The sequence below is a fragment of the Leptonotus elevatus genome, chromosome 12 (genome assembly GCF_054856555.1).
Source record: "Leptonotus elevatus isolate MCC_2025b chromosome 12, RoL_Lele_1.0, whole genome shotgun sequence".
NCBI lineage: Eukaryota > Metazoa > Chordata > Actinopteri > Syngnathiformes > Syngnathidae > Leptonotus > Leptonotus elevatus.
In genome coordinates, this window is record NC_141250.1 from 23581846 (window position 1) to 23604098 (window position 22253).

At 48.4% G+C, this 22253-nt stretch overlaps 1 protein-coding gene across 1 annotated transcript in view; it reads right to left on the reverse strand.

Moving 5' to 3' along the window:
- The window catches only part of ttn.2 (titin, tandem duplicate 2), a 218087-nt gene that overhangs the window by 142400 nt on the left and 53434 nt on the right, over nt 1-22253 (reverse strand). Inside the window, exons 43-71 of the mRNA XM_086090619.1 lie at nt 17425-21201; nt 16669-16947; nt 15918-16481; nt 15544-15825; nt 14632-14910; nt 14269-14550; nt 13893-14171; nt 13459-13746; nt 13096-13374; nt 12737-13018; nt 12315-12593; nt 11840-12118; nt 10633-10911; nt 10254-10541; nt 9897-10175; nt 9320-9601; nt 8961-9239; nt 8610-8888; nt 8258-8536; nt 7886-8173; nt 7517-7795; nt 6483-6764; nt 5415-5693; nt 5052-5333; nt 4663-4941; nt 4038-4325; nt 3298-3576; nt 1947-2228; nt 826-1104 (exon numbers count right to left, since the gene is read on the reverse strand). Of these exons, the coding sequence (XP_085946745.1) occupies nt 826-1104; nt 1947-2228; nt 3298-3576; nt 4038-4325; nt 4663-4941; nt 5052-5333; nt 5415-5693; nt 6483-6764; nt 7517-7795; nt 7886-8173; nt 8258-8536; nt 8610-8888; nt 8961-9239; nt 9320-9601; nt 9897-10175; nt 10254-10541; nt 10633-10911; nt 11840-12118; nt 12315-12593; nt 12737-13018; nt 13096-13374; nt 13459-13746; nt 13893-14171; nt 14269-14550; nt 14632-14910; nt 15544-15825; nt 15918-16481; nt 16669-16947; nt 17425-21201 (11931 nt within the window). The remainder of the gene's footprint in view (nt 1-825; nt 1105-1946; nt 2229-3297; nt 3577-4037; nt 4326-4662; nt 4942-5051; nt 5334-5414; nt 5694-6482; nt 6765-7516; nt 7796-7885; nt 8174-8257; nt 8537-8609; nt 8889-8960; nt 9240-9319; nt 9602-9896; nt 10176-10253; nt 10542-10632; nt 10912-11839; nt 12119-12314; nt 12594-12736; nt 13019-13095; nt 13375-13458; nt 13747-13892; nt 14172-14268; nt 14551-14631; nt 14911-15543; nt 15826-15917; nt 16482-16668; nt 16948-17424; nt 21202-22253) is intronic.

Genomic DNA, 22253 nt, shown 5'->3' on the forward strand with positions numbered 1-22253 from the left:
CAATTTATCCAATCAGCGGTAAAATGAGGAATGGCGGATTCCTAAATCGTGACCCAATGACAACAAAGCTTAAAAATAATGACAAATGTCGCTTTAAACCTCAAGTTTCTAAGAGCAAGTTTGAAAATGGCATGGTGGACATTTCCAACCCAGATTCCCTTGCAAACCTGGATTTCAATGAAAACAGATGACCGTTGACTTTGACATCAAAGACTCGTGCATATGCTCGAACAAGAGCTTTTCAATGCTGGCCTACTCTTGAGACCCACGTGCATCTTTAACATCATGCCTGGAAAATAAAAGAAGTACTTATCCAATGGAGTCACTGACATATGGAAACCCATTCCGCCAGTAAAAAAAATAAAAATAACTAGAGCTGCGGGCAGCTATAAAGGAACCTCGCAACCTGGGGCCACGTTGGGATACTTGCACGTCGGGTACTGGCACGTTGGGGTACCGTTACATAGGACAAGGACCGTCTAAAATGTAAATGTTTTTGCCAAGCCTTGTGTGTGCAAAGTTTTATTAAAAGGCCAAAAATGATGCGCAATTCCCAAAATAAAATTAAAATGGCAGACTTCCTGTTTGGTTTGCGCATGTGGTTAAAAAATAGTTTGAGTTAGTTACATATGCCTCCAAATTTCTGTAGCTCTAGGTTAAACGTACAACAGGGAACGGTTCGTTAAATAGGAACTTTGAAACTCCAAAATTTGATTTGAATAATTAAAAACTCCTTCAGGAACAAGAGCGACCTCGCAGCGGTCGCTGCTCGGGCCCTAACAATTTACAGTAAAAGTCAAATTTTCGCCAGTGGATTTGACCGACCTTGCACATTGAGGTGACAAGTGGAGGCTGCCGTCCCGATCATGTTCTCGGCCTTGCAGGTGTACTCGCCCACGTCGGCCTTGGTGGCCTTGCTGAGTTTGAGGCAGGCCACGCCTTTGGCGAACTCCAGCCTACAGGTGGGACTGGAGCGCACCTTGCCGTCGCCCTTGAACCAGGACACTTTGATCTCGGGGGTGCCCGCCACGTGACACTTGAGGCAGACGGCATCGCCGGACGTCACCTCCATGGGCTCCAGGGGCTCCAGGAAGTACGGCGGCTCTGCGGGGAGGAGATGAAGTCAAAACACTTTGGCCTGTCATCGAGGTCCGGGGAATGTTTTCCTCTCGTTATCTCAATGCCAAATCAACATGGTGCCCTAGAAATGACTTGTTTTAGGAACATTTCAAGCGGACGTGCTGCCTGCCTCCCTCACAGTCCCCAGTTTCTGGGTTTGAATCCGGGCTCTGGCCTTCATGTGTACACTCAGGTAGCTTTTCTCTGGGAACTCTGCCTCCCTCCCATATTCCAAAAACATCTTAGGGTCATTGAAGGCGACCGGTCAATTGCTTGCCTAGTGGCGACCAATCACTTGCTTGTCTGACATTGACCAGCAATCATATCCATTGTCACGAGCTGATGCGCACTTCTTCCACATTAGAATTGCAGCATTTTCACCGACGATCAGGTTCACTTCATCGTGATCGGGATAAGAACTCGATTAATTGATTGATTCATTTAAACCTAACACGCGGACAATAAACCGTATAGTGTGATGCAGACAATAAATTGTATAGTGTAATGCAGTTACATTTATGTAACATACATAATATATAATGCGTGACATCATAGCACGAGGGATGATGAATAAAAGGTCAACGGTAGGAAACGCTGGGATTATTTTGAAAAATAATGTCGCTAAATATCGTGTGGAAAGCTCCTCTTGTTAGCAATTACAGATAAATATTGAACTGAATTCAATTGGATTGATTTTGATCCTTTGGTTAAAAGAGCTCATGAATATTCAAGTAGAAAGAGCACAGGGCTTCGACACGATAATTGGTGTGGGGGTCTCCCTCGCTGGAGCAACGTTTGAGAATGGCCTCTGTGGTTGGTACACTCACCCAGGATGGCGACGGCGGCCTCGCATTCATCCGTGCCAGCCTCGTTGGCCACGCGGCAGGCGTACTTTCCGGCAGCGTCCTTGTCGTCTGTGCTCAGACACTCAAGGATGCAGGTGCTCTCCGTGGTGCTCAGGTTGTATTTGTACGACGCAAACACCGGCTGCTGGTCCTTGAACCAGCTCACCGAGATCTCGGGCGTTCCCGAGTACGTACACTCCAGCCTCAGAGCTTTGCCTTTCTCCACAGACACGTACTTCAGCTTCTTCACAAACTTTGCCGGCTCTGGAAGAGGGACGCCAAGGGACGGCGGCTGTCAGTCACAATCCACTCGGACGTACATATAGATGCAAAAGTGCCTAGTTTGTAACATGAATTTCAACCTCAAACAAAATGGGAGAATGAACTAAGGTAAGTTAAGGTCATGTCACTCCGTTGCTGTACAAAAACAGGTTTATTCGGCGAACTTCCTTTTAAGGGGAATATTCTCTCATTGTTTTGATTGTCCAGAAGAGAATGCGAGGGGAGTTTACGGAAATGCTGCTGACTATGTATTAATGACCTGCGTTCATGAAAAGATCTGATCGTCACCTCCGACATTATTTGAGCCATCTATTCATCCATTACTTGCCGTCTAATGTAACCGTAATCATCAGCCACATAAAGACACGCAAAACTCCATTAGGAAAACGACTTTCAGCATCAACAAAAGGACAGGCAACTCGTGCCGATTATCACCCTTCAAACATTGGCACCAATTGTTTTTTTCCATTCATGTACTCTAACTATTTACAGCAGTTGTACACAAGTAAAACTGGTCTCATTATTTATTACACAGAATTGTAAAGCATAACCTTCCATCCATCCATTAACTAGCACATCCGAGGTCAGCTTCATCAAGGAGCTGCTGCAATACCTTAGCATAACCTTGTGTCCACAAATATATATATATAATGACATTTGTCGATAAGGTCATTCTTGTTGTTTTTACAAGAAAACCAGGCCGGTCCACGGATAGCAAAAGAACTGACGCCCATTGAATTAAAAAAAACAACTTTTCTTCCTGCCAAAAATCGGCATCGATCACTTGAATTTTTAAACAAAGATGCTGATACAGGCACATTTAGATGCACAACTTCTTTAGGAGCACAATTTTAAAGTCTTAGGCCACCACACAACTTCCTATGTAACATGGCTTTGAGCATCGCCGAAAGGAACGGTGCCAACACATGACTCCCCCGATTTAAGAAAGATGAAAAAACAGGCGCTTCCAAAGTACAAACTCCTTTGGCAAATTGCATCAGGTAAAAAAAGCATCACAGGAGAAGCTTAAGCATGAAAGACAGCCCCTGACCTTTGAGCAGGAGGTTGACGGGGCAACTCTCCTTGCCCACGTCATTGATGACCTGGCACGTGTACTCTCCAGCGTGACTCCTGTGCACCCGGTAGAGCTGCAGGAGGACCACGTTGTCTTTCAGCGAGAAGTCGCAGTCGCCCCCGGCCTCCAGCTCCTTGGCCCCCCTGAACCACTTCACCCTGAGCGGGGCGCTGCCCTTCACGATGGCCGAGAAGCTGACGTCCGACCCTGGCGTGGCCTCAGCAGGCTGCGGCGGAACCACGAAAGACGGCGGCTCTGCGGACGATGATGGGAAAAGTATTGTGGGAAGCTTGCTCTGCTTGTTGGGGACTGTCATCAAATCTAAAGACATTTAGTTGGACAAGTATTGATTGGCACTAAATAGTCATTCCACTCTCACCACAAGCATGTACAGTCACAGGAAAAAATATAATTTCTTCAGTTTCTTGTTCATTTGAATTTGTTTGGACAAATACAATGACGGCAACAAAGGAACGGAAGATCCAATACCCAGTGAACCATTTTTCCTTCCTTTCCTTTCATTTTTATTTTCTTGATATTAATCACAATCACCAAAACTCCTCCATTGTACTGACAAAACCGGGCTCTTAGGCATTAGATGTTTTCTTTTCTGTCTTTTGGGCACATGATACACCTTAGGTGGTAGCAGGCGTTCAAATGAACAAGAAATTGCTAACGGTGGACATGTGCATTGCCGCATAGCAGACTCAGTTTACCTTTGACGTCCAAGGCGGCGCTCGTCTCGCTGGATCCTGCCTCATTGAGCGCCTTACACCGGTAGCATCCCGAGTCGGACAGCTTGAGGGTCGGTATTCTAAGGGTGCAGCTGTTGTCACTGAAGGAGATGTCATAGGTGGGCCCGCTGTGGAGTTCCTCGTCATCGTGGTACCAGGAAATGGTGAAAGGGGTCGAACCCGACACTTTGCACTCCATCTCCACGGCTTTGCCCACCACCGTGTTACAGTCCTTCAGTTTTCTTGTGAAGGAAGGTGGGATGATTTTGTCTGGCAGGGGGTAAGACAGCAAAAGGTGGGATAGCACAAGTTAAAGACTTTCTCTCTATGTTTGTTACAAAAGGCAAAAAGACAAGCAAGAACTAGGCAGAGCATATACAAGCACAAATCCCTATGAGTGGGAATGTCAAAGAAAGAGACAAACAGACACATATAGTCGCAAAACTCCTTTAAAAAAGTTTTTAAAAATCAAAGAAAGCAATGCGAGCACATATAGACTGGACTCATCAAAGATAGCGACAAGGGTGGGCACATAGAGACGCAAAACTCCCTTGGAAACGTCACACAAGACGATACAGACACACAAAGTAACGAAAGTGGCACCAACCTAAGACAGTGAGATTAATTTTGCTCAGGTCCTTCCCGACCTGGTTCATGACCTGAAAGGTGTATTCTCCAGAGTCCAGTTTCTCCGCTGCCAGTATGTTGAGGCTGGAGATCATCCGGGAGAAGGAAATGTTGTATTTCCTGTCCGAGGCCAGCTCCACGCCATCCTTGAACCACTTGGGCACCAGCTCTGGGGTGCCGCACACTTTGACTTCCAGGGCGGCAATGTCACCAGCCGTCACGCTCAGAGCGTCGGGCTTATCCACGATCTTGGCAGGTTCTGGAAGCAACACACACGGAGCACAAGGTCGTAAAAAAACACACAAAAACGTGGCTGCTTGGGGAAGGGGAAACACTATAGGAGAAAGAGAGGATGATTCGGTTACCAACCTAGAACAGTCAAGTTTGCGAAACACTCCGTACTACCGGCATCATTGCGCAGTTGGCAGGTGTACCGGCCTGCCGCTGCAGCGTCAGCCGCAAAAACTTTGAGCGACACCTGATGGTTCTCAAAGATGATTTTTCTGTTGTCGCCGTCCCTAAGAATGTGGTCCTTGTCCAGAACCCAAGATACGGTGATGGGCTCGGAGCCCCTGACGATGGCCGCGAGGGTCACCTCCTGTCCCAGAACCACCGTCGCGTTGGACAGTTTCTCCATGAAAGATGGAGGCTCTGGAGAAGACCAACAAACCAGTCAGCGAAGGGAAGGAATCTAACCTGGGTTCTGCACTTCATGCTTTGAAGTCCACTGACCTCTGAGTTGAACTGATGCCTGACAGGTGTCGCTGCCTACGGGATTTGACGCCTTGCACTCGTAGCGGCCGGCATCAGTGGGTTCGATCTCGTTTATGTGCAGTGTGGCCGAGCTGCCCTCGCTCAGCATTTTGTACTTTCTGCTCTCAATCAGAGGCTTGCCCTCCTTGAACCAGGCAGTCTGGAAGGGGGCTGTGCCGCTCATCTCGCAGTAGAGACTCACGTCCTTCCCCTTCAGCCCCTCTACCGGTTCAGGTACTCTAATGAATGATGGCGGGTCTACGGGAACACCAGCACATCGTTACAGAAGTACAAGACACCTACAGGTGGCAAAGTCTTAAAGCTGAAATCCAAAAAGCTCCAATCCCCTTGTCGCCTCTGCCATCGTGAGAAATTTGTATTGGGGGAAATTGGAAAGGTGTCAAGACGAGCGGTTAGAACGTCTACCTCTCAGTTCTGAGGTTCTGGGTTCAAATCTTCCTCTGTGAAGTTTGCAGGTCCCCCATGCGTGTGTGGGTTTTCTTCTGGTTCTCCGCCTTATTCCCGCATTCGAAAAACGTTAGGTGAATTTAAGACTTTAAATTCCAGGGTGTTCCCCACCTTGCAATGTTCAGAATAATGACTAGCACGAGAATCTCTGCTTTTGCTGTACGGCGTGTTCTCCCCGTGGTTGCACGGGTTTTCTCTGGCTTCCTTCACATGCAGTATGTTAGCTCATTGAAGAATACATTTGGAGTGAATTCGAGTTTGTCGAGAACTGCCCTTGCTGATGGATGGAATTTCAAAAACTGAAAAATTAGGACTGCGTGCCCTGTGCTTGACTGGCAATCAGTCCAGGAATTTGGTCCATCCCTCACCCCATGCCAGCTTGCACAGAATTCAGTTACCCAAAACCCTAACAAGTGCGGATCGTACAACAGGAAAAAAGACAAGGTTTACAATGGTGGTTTGCAAACTTCAAACAGTTTAAGGTTGACGAAGGCAGCGAAAAAGAGAAGTTGGCTATGGATGACAGCTTTAAGCTATGTGATCTGCGCGTCACTGACAGGAAGTCAGTGAAAAACCGACCTTTCACAGTAAGAGTTGTGCTACAGCTGACACTGCCGGCGTCGCTATGAGCTTCGCACGTGTAAACTCCATCATCGTCAAAGGCAACCGTGTGCAGCTCCAGGGCGGCCAGTGCGCCAACAAATGACGTGCTACAGTTGCCGCTGTCCATCAGCTTGGTGTCCTGCTTGTACCAGGTCACCTGAATGGGTCCCGTACCGGTCACCCGGCACTCCAGCCGCAGTGGCTCGCCCCGCTTCACACACTTACCGGCCGGGAGTTTCAGCACAAACTCTGGTGGTTCTGGAAAGGCCGAAACATTAGCATTAGCTGGCGGAATGTCTATGTACATTCTTCGTCTTCCAGGTAATGGCAATCCGCAAAAGTTGAATGGAGGCAATTGGACTCTTCTTCGGTGTGTTCCAAACTTCAACACTTCAACAACACCTTCAGACAAATGATTGTTCACTCCTTAGGGTAAGGGTTAGAAAACTCAATATTCTATTCTCGCCATATTTGTTTATGCAGCACAGTGTAGTGAGGAGTGTGCAGGGACCTTTTCATTAGAGAGACCAAACCAGATCACTCTCATTGGGACCAAAGTCAACAGTTAATTTACATCTCAGAGAGAAGGGACATTTCCTTTCAGGACAATTAGGTCCAAATTCTGGACTCGTTGAAAAGAGGCCATTCGTGTCAAACTAGAAAAGCAGAGGAGGTTTACGCCATCGCCTTCCAAAGATCGCCTCACTTGTCGTTTTAATCAGGTAGATGAATCAGCCACACCTGACAACAACTACCCCGAGGGCACACAACCACACCCCCTTCCCCCCGCATCACTAGGGGTCCTAAAACTTGAACCTGAAGAAGCCTCTGGGTTAAAGATAAAATGTCAACGTAAGAGTCAAATTGCCTCCATTCAACATTTGCGGATGACCAATGTAAGGTGCCGAAGCCTGGGCGGTTGCAGGAGAAACGCTGAGAGGGTTAGTGTGTGTGTGTGCGTGTGTGTGTACAAAGCCGCACAAGACATAGCGACGACACGATTGTCGAACCTTTGACCGTCAAGTCTGCGCTGGAGCGCACGGAACCAGCGTCGTTGCTGACTTGGCACGAGTAGACGCCGCTCTGGGTGGCACCCACGGAATAGAGCTCCAGGAGGCTTGAGAGCCCCTCCAGCCCCATGAGACACGTGGGCCCCGTCATCAGCTCCAAATCATCCTTGAACCACTTGACACTGAAGGGTGGCGTTCCCTTGAACGTCCCTTTGAAACGAACCGTTGCATTGGGGACGGTCGCCTGGGACTCTGGTGGGGTGACAAAGCTGGGAGGTTCTACAGACAATGAAAGGGTGCACGTTATAACAGCAGATCCTCAAGTGGAGGATCAAGTGACCAATCCCAAAAAAGAAATAAATGGTTTGCCTTTGACTTTCAGGATTCCAGTGCACTGGCAGCTTCCTGCAGCGTTGCTGAGTTTGCAGGAGTAGGAACCTGCATCGGAAATCTCCAAGTGCTCAATTTCCACGCACACAGAGTTGTCTAGCTGAATCAGTTTGTGTTTAACACCACTGGAGATCTTGGTGCCGTCTTTCTGCCATTCTACAGAGATGGGAATGGACCCGGATATCTTGCAAACCATCTGAACAAAAGTGCCCAGAATCTCTTGCATGTCTCCGAGGGGCTTAATGAAGCTTGGCGGGATGACTTGTTCTGTGACCAGGAAGACAAACACAAAAGTGATGATCTGCTCCGGAGGTCAAGGTGTTCTTCATACCCCGTGCCCTTCACACCGACCTGACACGATCACTTTGACGGTGCAACTGCAGCTGCTGATGTGGTTAGACACCTCAAAGACGTAGTCACCTTCGTCCTCTCTCTGCGCTGACTGAATCTTCAAGCTGCTGATGTTGTTCTGAAAGTTCAGCTTGTGCTGCCGGATGGACTGCAACTCCTTGCCCTCTTTCAGCCAACGCACTTTGAGCTCTGGTGAGCCTGTTACTTTACAGTCCAGACTGACCGGATCTCCAGCTGTCACCTTGACCAACTCGGGTTTCTCTGAGATCTGAGGAGGTTCTGCAAGCCAGTAAATTCACAAGGTTACGACAGGTCCGGTATCAGACCAAGATCTGAAAAGAGGGGTTAGTACCTTGGACTGCCAGGGTGGCGACGCATTTATCCTGGCCGGCGTCATTCATGGCCTGGCAAGCGTAAGACCCGCTGTGACCCGCTTCGCACACTGGGATCCGGAGAGTAGCCACATTGTTCTCAAATGTTCTCTCAATCTTTGGATCTTCCAAAATCCAGTTCCCATCCTTTTGCCACTGCACAGAAATGGTTGGAGAGCCGTCCACCACGCACTCAAAGAGCACCTTTTTACCCAGAACGCAGGTGGCATTTTCCATCCTCTTGGTAAATGTTGGAGGTTCTGTTTGAGAAAGTATGGTATTAATTTTCTTGCAGTCCAACCTGAGACCATTTCAAATCTGAACCGACCTACCTTTGAGGCTCAGTGTGGCCTTACAACTACAACTTCCAACCTCATTGGCGACAGTACACTGGTATTCGCCGACATCGCCTGCGTCACATCTGTTCACCTCCAGGCCCACCGTGTCATTGAGCAGCGAGAGGCCGTGTTTAGCGCTGGCTTTCAGCTCCTTGCCATCTTTGTGCCACGTGATCTCAAAGGGAGCGGTGCCGGCCAGCTGACAGTTCAGCCAGGCACCGCAGCCTGTCACAACGCTAGCTGGTGTCAACTCTCGCAGGAACACGGGCGGCTCTAACGTCGGGAAACAACACAGTCATCCTCTCGGACTTTGGAACCCTGTAACAGCCACTTGGACATGTGACTGAACCAACCTTTGACCTGGAGTTCCATGCTGCAGCTCTCGCTTCCCGCTTCATTGCGAGCTTCGCAAAAGTACGTGCCGCTGTCTTTGACGTTGGCTCCGCACAGCTCTAGGGTGGCCACGGAGTGGACGAAGGCCATCTTGTGGCGACTGTCGGGGCTGATCTCGGAACCCTCCCTGAACCAGTAGATGTCTATTTCGGGTGTGCCGCTCACTTGGCACTCAAACATTTGACTCTGACCTGGCCGGATCACAGACAGGCGCGCTGGCGTGCGCGTGAACTTTGGCGGTTCTGCGGGGGGAAGCAACCACACACGTGTCTGTCAGAAATACCTCAAAAGGAAGACTCAAGTTTATGTTTCAACCCAACAAATCTCACATTTGTTACTTTGGCCTATCAGCTGCTAAGGGTTTTAAGACTTGTGAACAATATCACATTCAAACAGGAACCAAATTCATGACACTACAAAACCACTTGTGGGCCTGTTTCAATATTTTAGGCAAGTTTGTTTGTTCGTCTTTTTCATTTTAATGATTTTAATTTCAACAATGTGCTAATGGAATAGGAAGTAGCTCTGGTGAGGAACCTTTGACAAAGAGTGTGGCCTGGCAGGAGATGGCGCCGACATCATTGTGGACCTCGCAGACATAGTCACCGGAGTCTGAGGTTTTAACAAAGAAGAGCTCCAAAGAAGTGGACGCGTTGTCTTTTATCACCAGGCAGTCAGAGCTGGACAAGATCTCTTTCTGGTTCTTAAACCATTTTATGGTCAGCGGCGGTGTGCCTGAGACCAAAGCACTGAAGTGGACCTTTGAGCCAGGCAGAACGTTCATGGATTCCGGTGGTTCCATAATGCAGGGAGGCTCTGGAAAACCGGAGAATCAATCATTGTGAACGAGCGTGCCGTGATTCTTAACCTGACCAAGACAAAAGGGATTCAAACCTTTGACAAACAAGGTGCCCGAGCACTGAGCACTTCCCGCCTTGTTCTTAGCGATGCAGGCGTAACTCCCGCTATCTTTGCTGTCCAGATCGGAGATTTCCAGGAAAGCTACATTCTCAAAGAAGGTGCACTTGTGTTTGTTGTCTGTCTGGATCTCTGTCTCGTCTTTGTACCACTGGATGCTGAGGGGCAGCGAGCCAGACACAACGCACTCGAGATGTGCAAAGGAGCCTTTGATACCTTCGCTTTGCTTCAGCTTCCTCGTGAATGTCGGAGCAATGATTTGATCTGACGTGGAAAAAACAAAGAGGTTAGCAAAAGTGCGTCTATTAAGGGTGAGACCCGTGATAACAGTTTGGTACAAAAGTTGTCAACTGACCCAAAATGGTGAGCGTCGCCTTGCACGAGCTGCTACCGACATCATTTGAAACCTCAAATGTGTAGTCACCGTCGTCACTCTTATCTGTTTTATTGATTTTGAGGACAGAGCTGGAGTCTGTGCTTTGGACTTTATACCTCTGGCCAGAAACCAGCTCCTTGCCGGCCTTCAGCCAGCGCACCTTAAGTGGCTTGGTGCCCGAGAACCTAGCTGCCAAGGTGGCCAGATCCCCCTTAGTCACACTGATGGACTTGGCCTCCTCTGTGACCTTAGCCGGTTCTGAGATGCAAAGGACCAAAGCCATCAGTTTCTTCAAACTCATACATGTACGTTACAAAATCAGAGCAGATGAAGAAGCTCCCGTGACCGCGAGTGTCATGTTGCCATGAAGACATGCTGGATCTAGATTTTGAACTACCATCAACACAAAGGCCTTCCAACGAGTTAACACGAAAGGAACCAGGCTTCTATGACACACGAAAAGGGTCTGATTGATGCCAACACAACTTTCAAGTTGATTCTCATCCTTGCTGGCTAACATGCTGATTCACTTTAGTGCGTCTTCCTGGATTAGTTCTTTTCATTTTGTCAGAGAATCTGTACCAAAATTTCCAATGACTTAAACAGATGTTACCAGTCCTCTTTTCTCCCATCAAGGGCCTTCTTAACATTTTGAACAATAGTTATAATTTCCAATTTAGTTTGTTCTTAGCAATTTGCATGAGCTGCGTCCAAAAACTTCCAGGACTGATTTCAAATCCAAACTTCAATCTTAAAACTGCTTTTTTTCTTTTTGAAGTAATCTGTGTGGAATCTAAACAGCTTCCACAGCCTGCGCTGCCATGGCCACATGCACGCCAGGAAGGATCCTCTCGTGCTCTGTTGTCATTCAAAACGGGTCCTCTTGATGACCCAGCTTATGAAAGTGGACAAAATTATCTCATGGCGCCAGGTCGGGTGTTTTTTTTTTCTTCTCTGCTTTTGAAAGATATCTTTGCTGACACCAGTCCTGGAACTTTTCCGAGACACCTTTTGCAACAATAATTTGCAAGTTAAGTCGATATTATGAGATGGTGGCTATACATATAAAAATGGTTTCACAACTACGCTTTGTCCCATAACAAACAGGAGTTTGACACTGCTGTATGTGGTCTGGCTAAGGTCTGCTGAGGTTTAGGCGACAATTTGAATTTGGAGTACTACTGACCTTTAACTGTCAGGACGGCGGAGCAGGTCTGACTCCCTGCCTGATTCTGGGCGTGGCACGAGTATTTGCCGCCATGCTTGCTGTGAAGCATGGTGATGTGCAGCAGGGCTGTCTGGTTCTCGTACAAAATCTGAACTTTTTCGGCCTCTTTTAGCTCATAGTTGTCTTTGAGCCAGGTGACGGTCATGGGCTCAGAGCCCTTCAGGGTGCACTGCAAAGACACCTCGCTGCCTACCAAGGCACTGACGCCCTCCAGCTTTTGCAAAAACGAAGGAGGTTCTACAACAGAATTAATCATAATGCCTTGTGTTAGATCATACAAAAATATACACAGACAATGGGACGTCAAAAAGCAGAAGCAGCAAAGGTAATCAATTCATAAAGTTGTCTGATAGCTTGGTGACAAAACCGGGGTGGTAACCATCTCGATCCTAGGTCACGAACACAAAGATGATGATAGATCTTCTGAACTGACCTTTAAGTGTGACTTGACTTTCACAAGTGGCCTTCCCCACTTCGTTCTCCACCGCACACTGGTACAAGCCCATGTCCCCAACCTCCAAAGCCAGCACCTGAAGAGCCACCAGGTCCTCCTTCACTGTGATCCTGTGTCTCTTATCGTTCCGCACCAGCTTTGTGTTCTTGTAAAACGACACATTGAATGGGGCAGAACCAGAAACTTGGGCTTCCAGCATCATCTCAGAACCCTTCACCACATCTTTGGGCTCCAAGACACGGACAAACAACGGGGGCTCTAGAGGAACAAAATGGATCAGTCAGCATGTTACATGGAACTGCAGAACTGCTGTTGGCTTGCCCCTGTGTCATCAGAGCACTTCAACGCCCTAAACGTGGGTCCAGAATGGTAGGTACCGTTCTACTGCAAAGCGGACAAACCTTTGACTGTGACTGTGCTGCTGCAAGAGTCGCTGCCAGCCTCGCTGGTAGCTATGCACATGTAATCTCCACTATCCTCAACAGTGCACTTGACTATCTCCAGAGAGGCCACCAAATCCACCGAGGTCATTGTGTATTTAGGACTGTGGCTGATCTCCATCCCATCCTTCAGCCACCTGAAACCTATGACAGGACTGCCCGTCACTTTGCACTGCAACTTGAATGGGTCTCCACTGACCACCAACTTGGTGGCCTCGGGCTTGAACACAAAGGCGGGAGGTTCTGAGACAAGAGGTGAATGAGGATTAGTAGTCAGGTCAGCGTCAAACAGTGATGTTCACGTATGTGACAACGGGCACCTTTTACAAAGAGGACTGCCGTGCAGTCCACCTTGCCGGCGTCGTTGGACACTTGGCACGTATATTTAGCCGAGTCACCAGGCTTGACGGAGGAAAGCTCTAGAGTGCTGGTGGAGGCTTCTTTCTTGACGAAACAAGAGCCTCCACTGATCATTTCCCTGTCCTCTCTGAACCACTTTACAGACAGAGGAGGGGTTCCAGTGAAAGCGGACTGAAGGCAAACGGTCATTCCGGGTATAACATCCTGGTCGTCTGGCGTCACTGTGAATACCGGCGGCTCTGGAGGCCACGGAAGGGAAAGAAAGATGTAGTTCACACGTCGGCATCAAATCATTAAAACGGTGGCACGAGATGCAAGCGCACCTTTGACGTAAAGTATGCCGCTGGTTTCCTTCACGCCGGCTGAGTTGGTGGCTATGCATTTATAAACGCCGGAGTCAGTCTTTTCCAGTTGGCTGATGGTCAGTGTGGCAGAGCACTCCTTGAAGTCCAGCTGGAATTTGGTTCCGGACTCAATTTCCCGCTCATCTTTGAACCAAGCGATGGTGATGGGTTGAGACCCAGAGACCTTACACTCCAGTGAGGAGTTGCTGCCAATGTTGCCGTCAACCCTTTTTAGCAACCTGGTGAAGGCTGGCGGCATGATACGGTCTGTATGTCAAAGAGAAGGTCATGTGTGTGTATTAGTAGTTATAAAAAGAACTGAAAACTAACTCGAGGAATGTTGGATTTGATTAGCTCTCCATCAAAGTCCCTCACAAACGTAATCACACTTAAGAAGTTAAGTCAAAGCGCACCTAGAACGGTCACGGAGCACGTGCACTGGTCTTTGCCGACTTTATTGGTAACCTCCATCTTGTACACGGACGTGTCTGCTTTTTCTGCTTTGAGAATCTTCAAGGAGACCACATTGTCCTTCTGACTCATCTTATATTTGCGCCCACTGATCATCTCCTTGCCATCTCTGAACCATTTCACTTTCAGGTCCGGACTTCCGGAGATGGTGCACTCCAGCGTGGCTGAATCACCTGCCGTCACACTGATGGACTCTGCCGGTTCTACAATTCTAGCGGGTTCTGCGATAAGATTGGTACACAAGGAGAAACACTGAGCATTCACAATGAAGAAGACAAGAAAAGCAAAAAGGAGACTGCGCAAAGGACGTCATCTGACCTTGGACTGTGAGTGCAGCTTCACATTTCTGTTGCCCAGCTTCGTTCTCGGCATGGCACAGGTATTTGCCGGCATGGCTGATGGCCACGACAGCTATGCATAAGCTTGCTACATTGTTCTCAAACGACATGGTGATGTTTAAATCGTCGTCTCTGAGAATTTCCGAGTCTTTCATCCACTTGACAGTGATGGGGGCGGAACCCTTCACGGTTCCCTGAAGCGTCAATGCATTTCCGAGCACTGCCGTCACACTTTCAACCCTCTTTGTGAAGGTTGGCGGCTCTACAGAAAGATGAAAGCCACCGAGAGCTCAGCTTGCGGCCAGAGAGTGAATGTCAAAAGGAATGTTAATGTTTGACCAACCTTTAAGTTTAGCTAAGCACTTGGTGTTGACTTTGCCCACATCGTTGGATATGACACACTGATACTCTCCAATATCTGCACTTTCAAAAGGCTGGATCTCCAGCCTCAGCACGGGCTCTTGGGAGATGACCTTGAATTTGTGGTCACTACTGACGGTCCTCTTATTTTTGGACCACGTGATCTCAAAGGGAGCGCTTCCCGCAACTTCACATTCCAGCTGAGCGCTGGCGCCCTTCACCACCTCCACCGTTTGCAGCTCTTTCTTAATGGACGGTGGCTCTGTTTTCAGAGGAAGTCAAAAGCATAAGAGCATCATTCGCAACCTCTGCTTTAAGGTGGATTTTAAAGAGACCGTTTGTTGGTTTGGTTTGGTTTACACTAAACAGGCCAATTTGGAGTTGCGCGCCTTCAGTATCGCACCACAACATGCCGGGAAGCACTGAGCTCCCCTGGAGCAGATGCAGCATTAACAGCAAGAAGAAAAGAGCAAGTCCCAACAGTAATAGTTGTTGTTCCCATGTCATGAGAAAACACGCCTGTGAGTATGGTTGGAAGCTCTGCTTGTATGTGTTGATGCTCTGTACTGTTCAAGTAGCATAACGATAACATCGATGCTAATTTCTGTTACCCTCTCTATGACGTTTTGCATTTTGCGTTATATTTTACTTTCACTCGACCAAATTATTTTGTTTGGTCAAAAATTGGGGTGCTTAAGTGTGCAATTATTTTTGTCTTATGTGCCAGTTTCATAGTAATCCAAAACAGGAAATGAAAAAGAAACAGCATAGCTAGCCTTTCCTAAGTCATAACATATATGTCTCCGTGATAAATGGGATGTCACTGTTCAGGTACATGCAGTCAAAACCTCAAAATTGGTGAGGAACGTGAAGCCACAAGATGTCTCGGACCAACCTTTGACAGCGACGGCCGCACTGCAGCTCTCACTGCCGGCATTGTTTGACACTTCGCAGGTGTAGCGGCCGCTGTCAGTGACAAGAAGGTTCACGATCTCCAAAGTGGCTGTGCCGTTTGTGAAAGACATTTTGTGTTTGTCTCCAGAGCTCAGTTCTCGCTCATTCCAGAACCAGTGGATGTGGAGCTCCGGGGAACCTTTGATGGCGCAATGCAAGCGAGCAGCTATTCCCTGCTTCCATGTGATACTTTGATCCATTTTCTTGACAAAGCTAGGAGGCTCTGCAGGGGGGTGGTTATTTTCAAAACGTTTGGTAAAAGAGAAGAAGCAATGCAAAGTGTGAGCATTGACCAACATGTCAGTCAAGTCTTACCTTGAACTGTCACCAGAGCCTCGCAGGAGGAGCTGCCGGCCTCGTTGGAGGCGGTGCACATGTACACACCAGAGTCTTTCACTTTGGACTTGGCAATTTCGAGAACCGCCACCTTGTCATCAAATGACTGTTTACACTCCAGGCTATGGTGGACCTTCTTACCATCCCGGGTCCAGGTGACTGTCACGGCAGTGTCCTCGTCCACCTGGCACTCCAGCCTCAGCATCTGGTTAACGGCGGCGGACACTGGCTCAAAGTTCTTAATGAATTTGGGCTTGTTGATAACTTTGAGCTCTGTGCTAAAAGTAGCGGCGCCAACGCTGTTGGACGCCTTGCACAAGTACACGCCTTGATGGCCGGGCTCAAGATTGGAGATGTGCAGGGAGTACTTGTTCTTGTCACACTTCATGGCGTAGTGGACTGAAGGTGCGATGGCTATGTTGTCTTTGTGCCAGACCACCTCGATGGGTGCCGATCCAGTGAGTGAGCACTGGAACACGGCTCTTTTTCCCACAAAGGAGGTCATTGGTTCTGGTTTTGATACAAAAAGCGGCGGGTACATTTCTATGGAAAGCAGGTAGAAAATATCTTAAGACAATGGAAGCATCAAAAGAAGACCTGGCAGCTCAACACTGAGAGGCCATTTTTGTCATAACTGCATAGACATGTCCAAGGTTGCAAAGGAAAGAAAAAAATATATAATTTTCTCTCAGTTTCACAGTAAAGGGCTGCTTGCAACAGGAAGTCTTACCAGTGACTGCCAGGGAGGCACCGCAGCTAACGGCACCAAACTGGTTGGTGGCCTTGCAGCTGAATTCTCCACTGTCGGCTTTGACAGGGTTCACGACCTCCAGGGATGATCCAGTGTGCCGGCTGATGATGCGGTACTTCTCGCTTTGCTTGATCTCCATACCAGACTTGTACCACTTGAAGGTCACACTTGGGGCCTCCTCAATCTCGCACTCAAACTTGGCATGGCTGCCGACGTTGATCTCCAGAGGGTTGATTTTCTGCCTAAAGATAGGTGGCACTGAGGTGCGCATGGACAAAGAAGAGAATAAATGTCAGTGGAACCATAGCTGGATAGATTTTATGGAAAACACAGAGAGTCAGACATGAAGGAGACAGATGGTGGATGTTATTTCATTGGGTGAAAAGAAAACAGATAACAGGAACACAAGCCCTAGGATTATGAAACCTGGTTTCAGCCGGTATTGGTTGGTCTTGTGTTCAGGCTAAGGATGGCAAAAAGAGGTGATGATCACGTTGAAGACTTGAAAGCATGCAGACACAGGTGGAAAACGGATCATGAGACCACGAAAGCTGTCCGAACACCAGCATCAGGCACCCAGTAGGGTGCTGGTTCTGATCTTCAGACAGTGGGTGTAAAAACACAAGATGAGATGAGTTAGAGTGAAATGTGAACAATTGAAAGACAAATGAAACACGTCTGGGTGAATTATGACTGATTGACAAGATGGAACATTGATTTATCTTGATGTCAAACCTCTTGAGACCACTGTGAGTCTGGAAGATGTTCTTGCTCGGCCAGCTTCATTCTCAGCCTCGCAAACATATTCTCCTTCATGTTTCTCCTTGACAGCTTTTCTGATAACCAGCGAGTGAACGTCGAGCTTCGTCAAACACTTGAACTCATTGCCAGATTGCACCAATTGGCCATTGAAAAACCAGTTCACATGGGTGGCATACTTGATGCTGGTTCTAAATGTTACGTCAGCATCTTGTTCAACCGTTACATCTTCCAGAGTGGCAACTATAAGGGGACGCTCTCTCTGCTCTGGCCTGGGGACTGAAATCTCCTCTTTGAAAACTGGTTCTGGGGGGGCTGTGGTGGGAGGCAGGGCGGCAGTAAGCACCGTGGTCCCTTCAGCTATGCGTTGGCTCTTCATTGTGGACTTCACCTCCTGTCTGGACACCACCACTGACTCTTCAAAAGCCACGTGGGCCTCGGTGGAAATTTGGACATGCGATGAAATGGACTGCGCCACCTTCGCTTCCCTGGATTCCTGGACTACAACCTGCTGTTCAGCCGAGGCGCACTCCACCGCCATTTTGGACTCAGTTCTGAGGGCCGCTGCTTGAGATTCAACAGCAATAAAGTCTACTGAGCTCTCTGCCACACTCACGGTCTGTACAACGGAGGAACTGACTTGCTTCGAGCGGGCTGAGGAGACCTGCGCCCTCTGAGGTTTGTCTAGCTGCGTGGTGCCTGGCTGATCTGAAGTCAGAACATGAGCCTCCTGGTGGACAATGGAATGGAAAGCTGCCTGAAGTTCCCTTCTGAGGTCAGCTGTTCGAGGATAATCGCCCTGGAAAGCCAGAGTGATTTCCAAAGGTGTGCCTGTTGATGTGATCAGGTATGTAAACAATGTGAGCCTGGGTTCTCTTTGAACTTTGACTTCCTGTACTTCTGCAGCCTGCAGCCCTCCTACAACGTCCGCCAGCAACACGGGATGCTCACTGGCTACTGCAGACTGTAGAGCAGTTCTGAGCTGACGACGGACGCTCACACTGGATGCTTTTGGCATCTGAAGCACAAACGTCATCTCTTTTGGAAGTGTTGTGCTGTCTTTGGATTCTGACGCGAGCAGGGACAGCTGGGCTTGCTTAGTAGCTGTGACTTTAGCGGACTGGGACTTGGTGATCTCTTGAGAGAGCTCCCCTGTCAGTACTTGTTTCTCATCCATCATTATCGACTGCCTGACTGACTGGCCTTCCTGGATCTGGACTGCAAAGTCCTGCTCTGCGGCCTCGAGAATTTCACTGCTTTCAGTGCAGATCTCCTTCTCCTCGACCTGGACCGGCTCTGTGGGAACCTTTGGCTCTACGGTGGTCTTGCAGGTGACTTTGTCCACAGCTACCAGGCTCTCTGTATGACCCGCCTCTATCGCCTGACTCTCAGCCACGCTGGTGAGGTGCATCACATTCCAGCGATCCTCCTTCTGCACCAACGCCCGCTGTTGCTTCACATCAGAAGTGACGGGCGTCTCCTTGGGCAGTTGCATGGGCTGAAAAGACAGCTGTAGAATGCTTTGAGGCCTGGGTTCAGTTCGAAGCAGAGGCTTAACTCCAGTCCCAGACACATTGAGCTCTGAGTGCTGATCTGCCGTCAGCTGGAGTTTCTCCTCAAAGATAGCTGCGTGACTACGAGCCTTTTCGGCTTTCTGTGTAGCCGTCTGGTGTTCAGGCTTCTCAGTCACAAGAATACCTTCTTTGGGATGCACCTCAACAGACTGGCTTGACTGGAGATGAAGCAGAGAAGGGGATTCCTTACTCGGCTGAATGGCAACAGTTCTTGCCCTGGCCTCAAACTCAAACGTGTCCTCACAAACCACTGTCCTCTGCTCATCCTGGCTGACTGAGTGCAATACAGTAGGACTTTTCCTGGTCCCCGCCTGCTCTGCGTCTGGTTTCTTACAGGTGAAGCTGGTTTCAGAGGGCAGCAGGTCCTGATCAGTGATAACCTGCAAGTGCAATAACTGCTCCCCTTCTAACTGCGACTGAATGGATGTGGCGCTGTCCAGAGACGGCAACTGCTGAGCGGACTCAGCCCGAAGCGGGTACTTTTCCTCTGCTGCAAGGCTCACTTTCATCATGCCGTCCTTCGAGGGGAGGGCTGACTCCTCTGCTGGTCTCTGCATGGAGAGGTCGGTCTCCTTGGCCAGAGTGTGTTTGGTTTCGCTAACTGAGGCCAGGACTAGGCGACGTTGCTCTTGCTTGACAGACAACTTTAAAGCAGAGTCTGCGGTCGCTAACTCAGAGGTGTGACCCTCTGGAAGAGCATATTTTTCTGTGGACTGGGTCGAGTACAAGATTTTAACCCCCTCCTTCACCTTGTAGCCGTTCTCCGCCTGTGCCCCAGAAAGCTCTTGGGACTGTTCTTTCATAACTGCCATCTGTGACTCCACCTGATGGCCGCTAACTAGATGCTTGGGCTCTGATCTCGGCTTCACAGACACTGACTTTCTGTCGGCCAGTGGCTTGGTGCTAGTGGTAGAAAGAGGGGTAAGCACCTCGGCTACGGCCGACATCACTTGCGACCTCTCCTCCCTACTCGCCTGGAGCTCAATGACCTCGGGACTCAGAATTCGGTCACAGTGCTGCTCTGTGAGGTCCTGACTCTCCGCAACAGATGATGTGAAAGCTGCCACGTGAAGCTGCTTTTGGGAAACAGCTGAAACTCGGGCTGGGTGAGTGGGCACCTCGGAAACTCTCTCTTCTACCTCGAGACGCTGGAGCACTGCTGCCTGATGGGTCACTTTCTCACGGTGAACGGTGGCAGCAGAAATATCTAGCTCCGTAAGGGAGCCCACTTGCTCACTGGGAATAACTCGCCGATCTTCGGTACCAATGGTGTAAACCATCTGGTCTGAACTGGGCCTGTCCTGTCCTGGGAGGCTGACCTGGTACAAGCGAGACTCCGTAGCTTGTTCTGTTTTGGAAACTTTATAACCTTTTTTCTGGACCACAACCTGCTTTTTGTGTGAGACAGAACGGGATTCCCTGAGCACAACCAGCTCCGCCCCACTAGACGCCTCTCCAAACTGGTTAGAAGCTTTACATGTGTACATGCCACTGTCTTCCTGTTTGACATCCTTGATGGTAATAAAGCCTGACCCGTCTGGGTTAGCTGTAATGGCACATTTAGGACTAGACTGCATCTCAAAAGTACCCTTGAACCACTGGACTTTGGGGACTGGATCCCCAACGACTTTGTAATTAAAACGAACCTCCGTCCCTTCTGAGCAGCTCAGAGGTTGAATCTGCGCCACAAACGTGGGAGGTTTACCAGTGTACTGAAACATTTTCTCGACCCACTTCTCTGCCTGGCTAAAGTCCGCCCTTTTCACCTCCAGGTACGTGGTGCACGTGGTCTGGCCGAACCTGTTGGAGGCGGTGCAGGAATACTCGCCCTCGTACTCGGATGTGACGCGAGTGATAATTAAGCTAAACTCCTCCTTCTCTTCGACCAGCTTATACACAGAAGAACTTTGGATCACTTTCCCATTGCGAGACCACTGAACGGTGGGCTTTGGCGTGCCAGACACTTTGACACTGAAGGTGGCGCTCTCTCCGGCGCTTACCGCCACTGGAGAGAGCTTGCTGAGAAACACTGGCTTCTCCTTTTTCTTCTCGATTGTGGAAGAGTAACGTTTGGGCTCTGGCATGAGTTCAAGTGTTTTTGCTTTGTGAGACAACTGGATGCCGGTGTAGTAGGTCTCCTCTTGCTCCTCCAAGGTGGTGACAGTGGTGCTAGAACGCTCTGTCGGAAAACATTGAGCAAGACTGATAAGAAAAAACGTCATCGCGGCCACACATAAATGCATCCTGCCGTGAGAGAGAAATACCGTAGCAGTGTTCTCCACATCAGCTAGGTTTAAATTTAAGCCTAACATGTTTTCCAAGGCCCTGTCCCTCAAATTCACAAAATATGACTACTGGAGTGGTTAATACGGGTTCCATATCATATTGGCACACCTTTTTCCTTCAGTATTTATCTTTCTATAGGTCACTTGATCCATCTGAGTGTTTTTTAAAAATGTATACTCTTAGCGTAGCAAAGCAAAAACTGCGCTGTTGTAAGGTTTTTACTGTGCAGATGACAAACATTTCACATCACAAAACATTCTTGAGATACTTGTGACATACTATACTATATAAAATAAGTTGGTTTTTTTTATCCCGATTGCAGACAAAGATTGTCAAATTCTTTACAAAGCTGACCAAAGAAAAAGTAAGAATGTTGATTATGTCAATTATTTAAGACCTCTGAATGGCTGATATGACTTATTTCTATGAATAATTCAAGTTAACTAAGAATTTTTGAGGATCTGTGGACATTATCGTTATTAATTCTAATTACTTATTATCATCATCAGTGGTGGAATGTAACAAAGTAAAAACGCTTTGTCAATGTACTTAATTTTTTTTTATGTATCTGTACTTGAGTACATTTATGAAGGGATACTTTTTACTCCACTACTTTTCTAATTGTGTTTATATTACATGCTAGTTTCTTTCACCCTGCATATGACATACGTCTATAGTTTTGCAGCGCTCCGGTGGCAGCAAGTCAAAACGTAGAGGTGCAAGATCCACCAACACGAAGTAGGCCATGAAGTGATGAACCAATAAAAATCAACAGTGAGCCATACACGGCACACACGAATGTGCATGGCTAAACAAAGCTTTGCTAAGCGGGCGGGCAGGCACCCGATGGCCAAATGGATGACACAACTGTTCACCCGTAGCCCGACTTGACACAGCTATTGTGTCTGGGAAATAATTGTGGCGTTTACATGCCGCCTTTGCTTG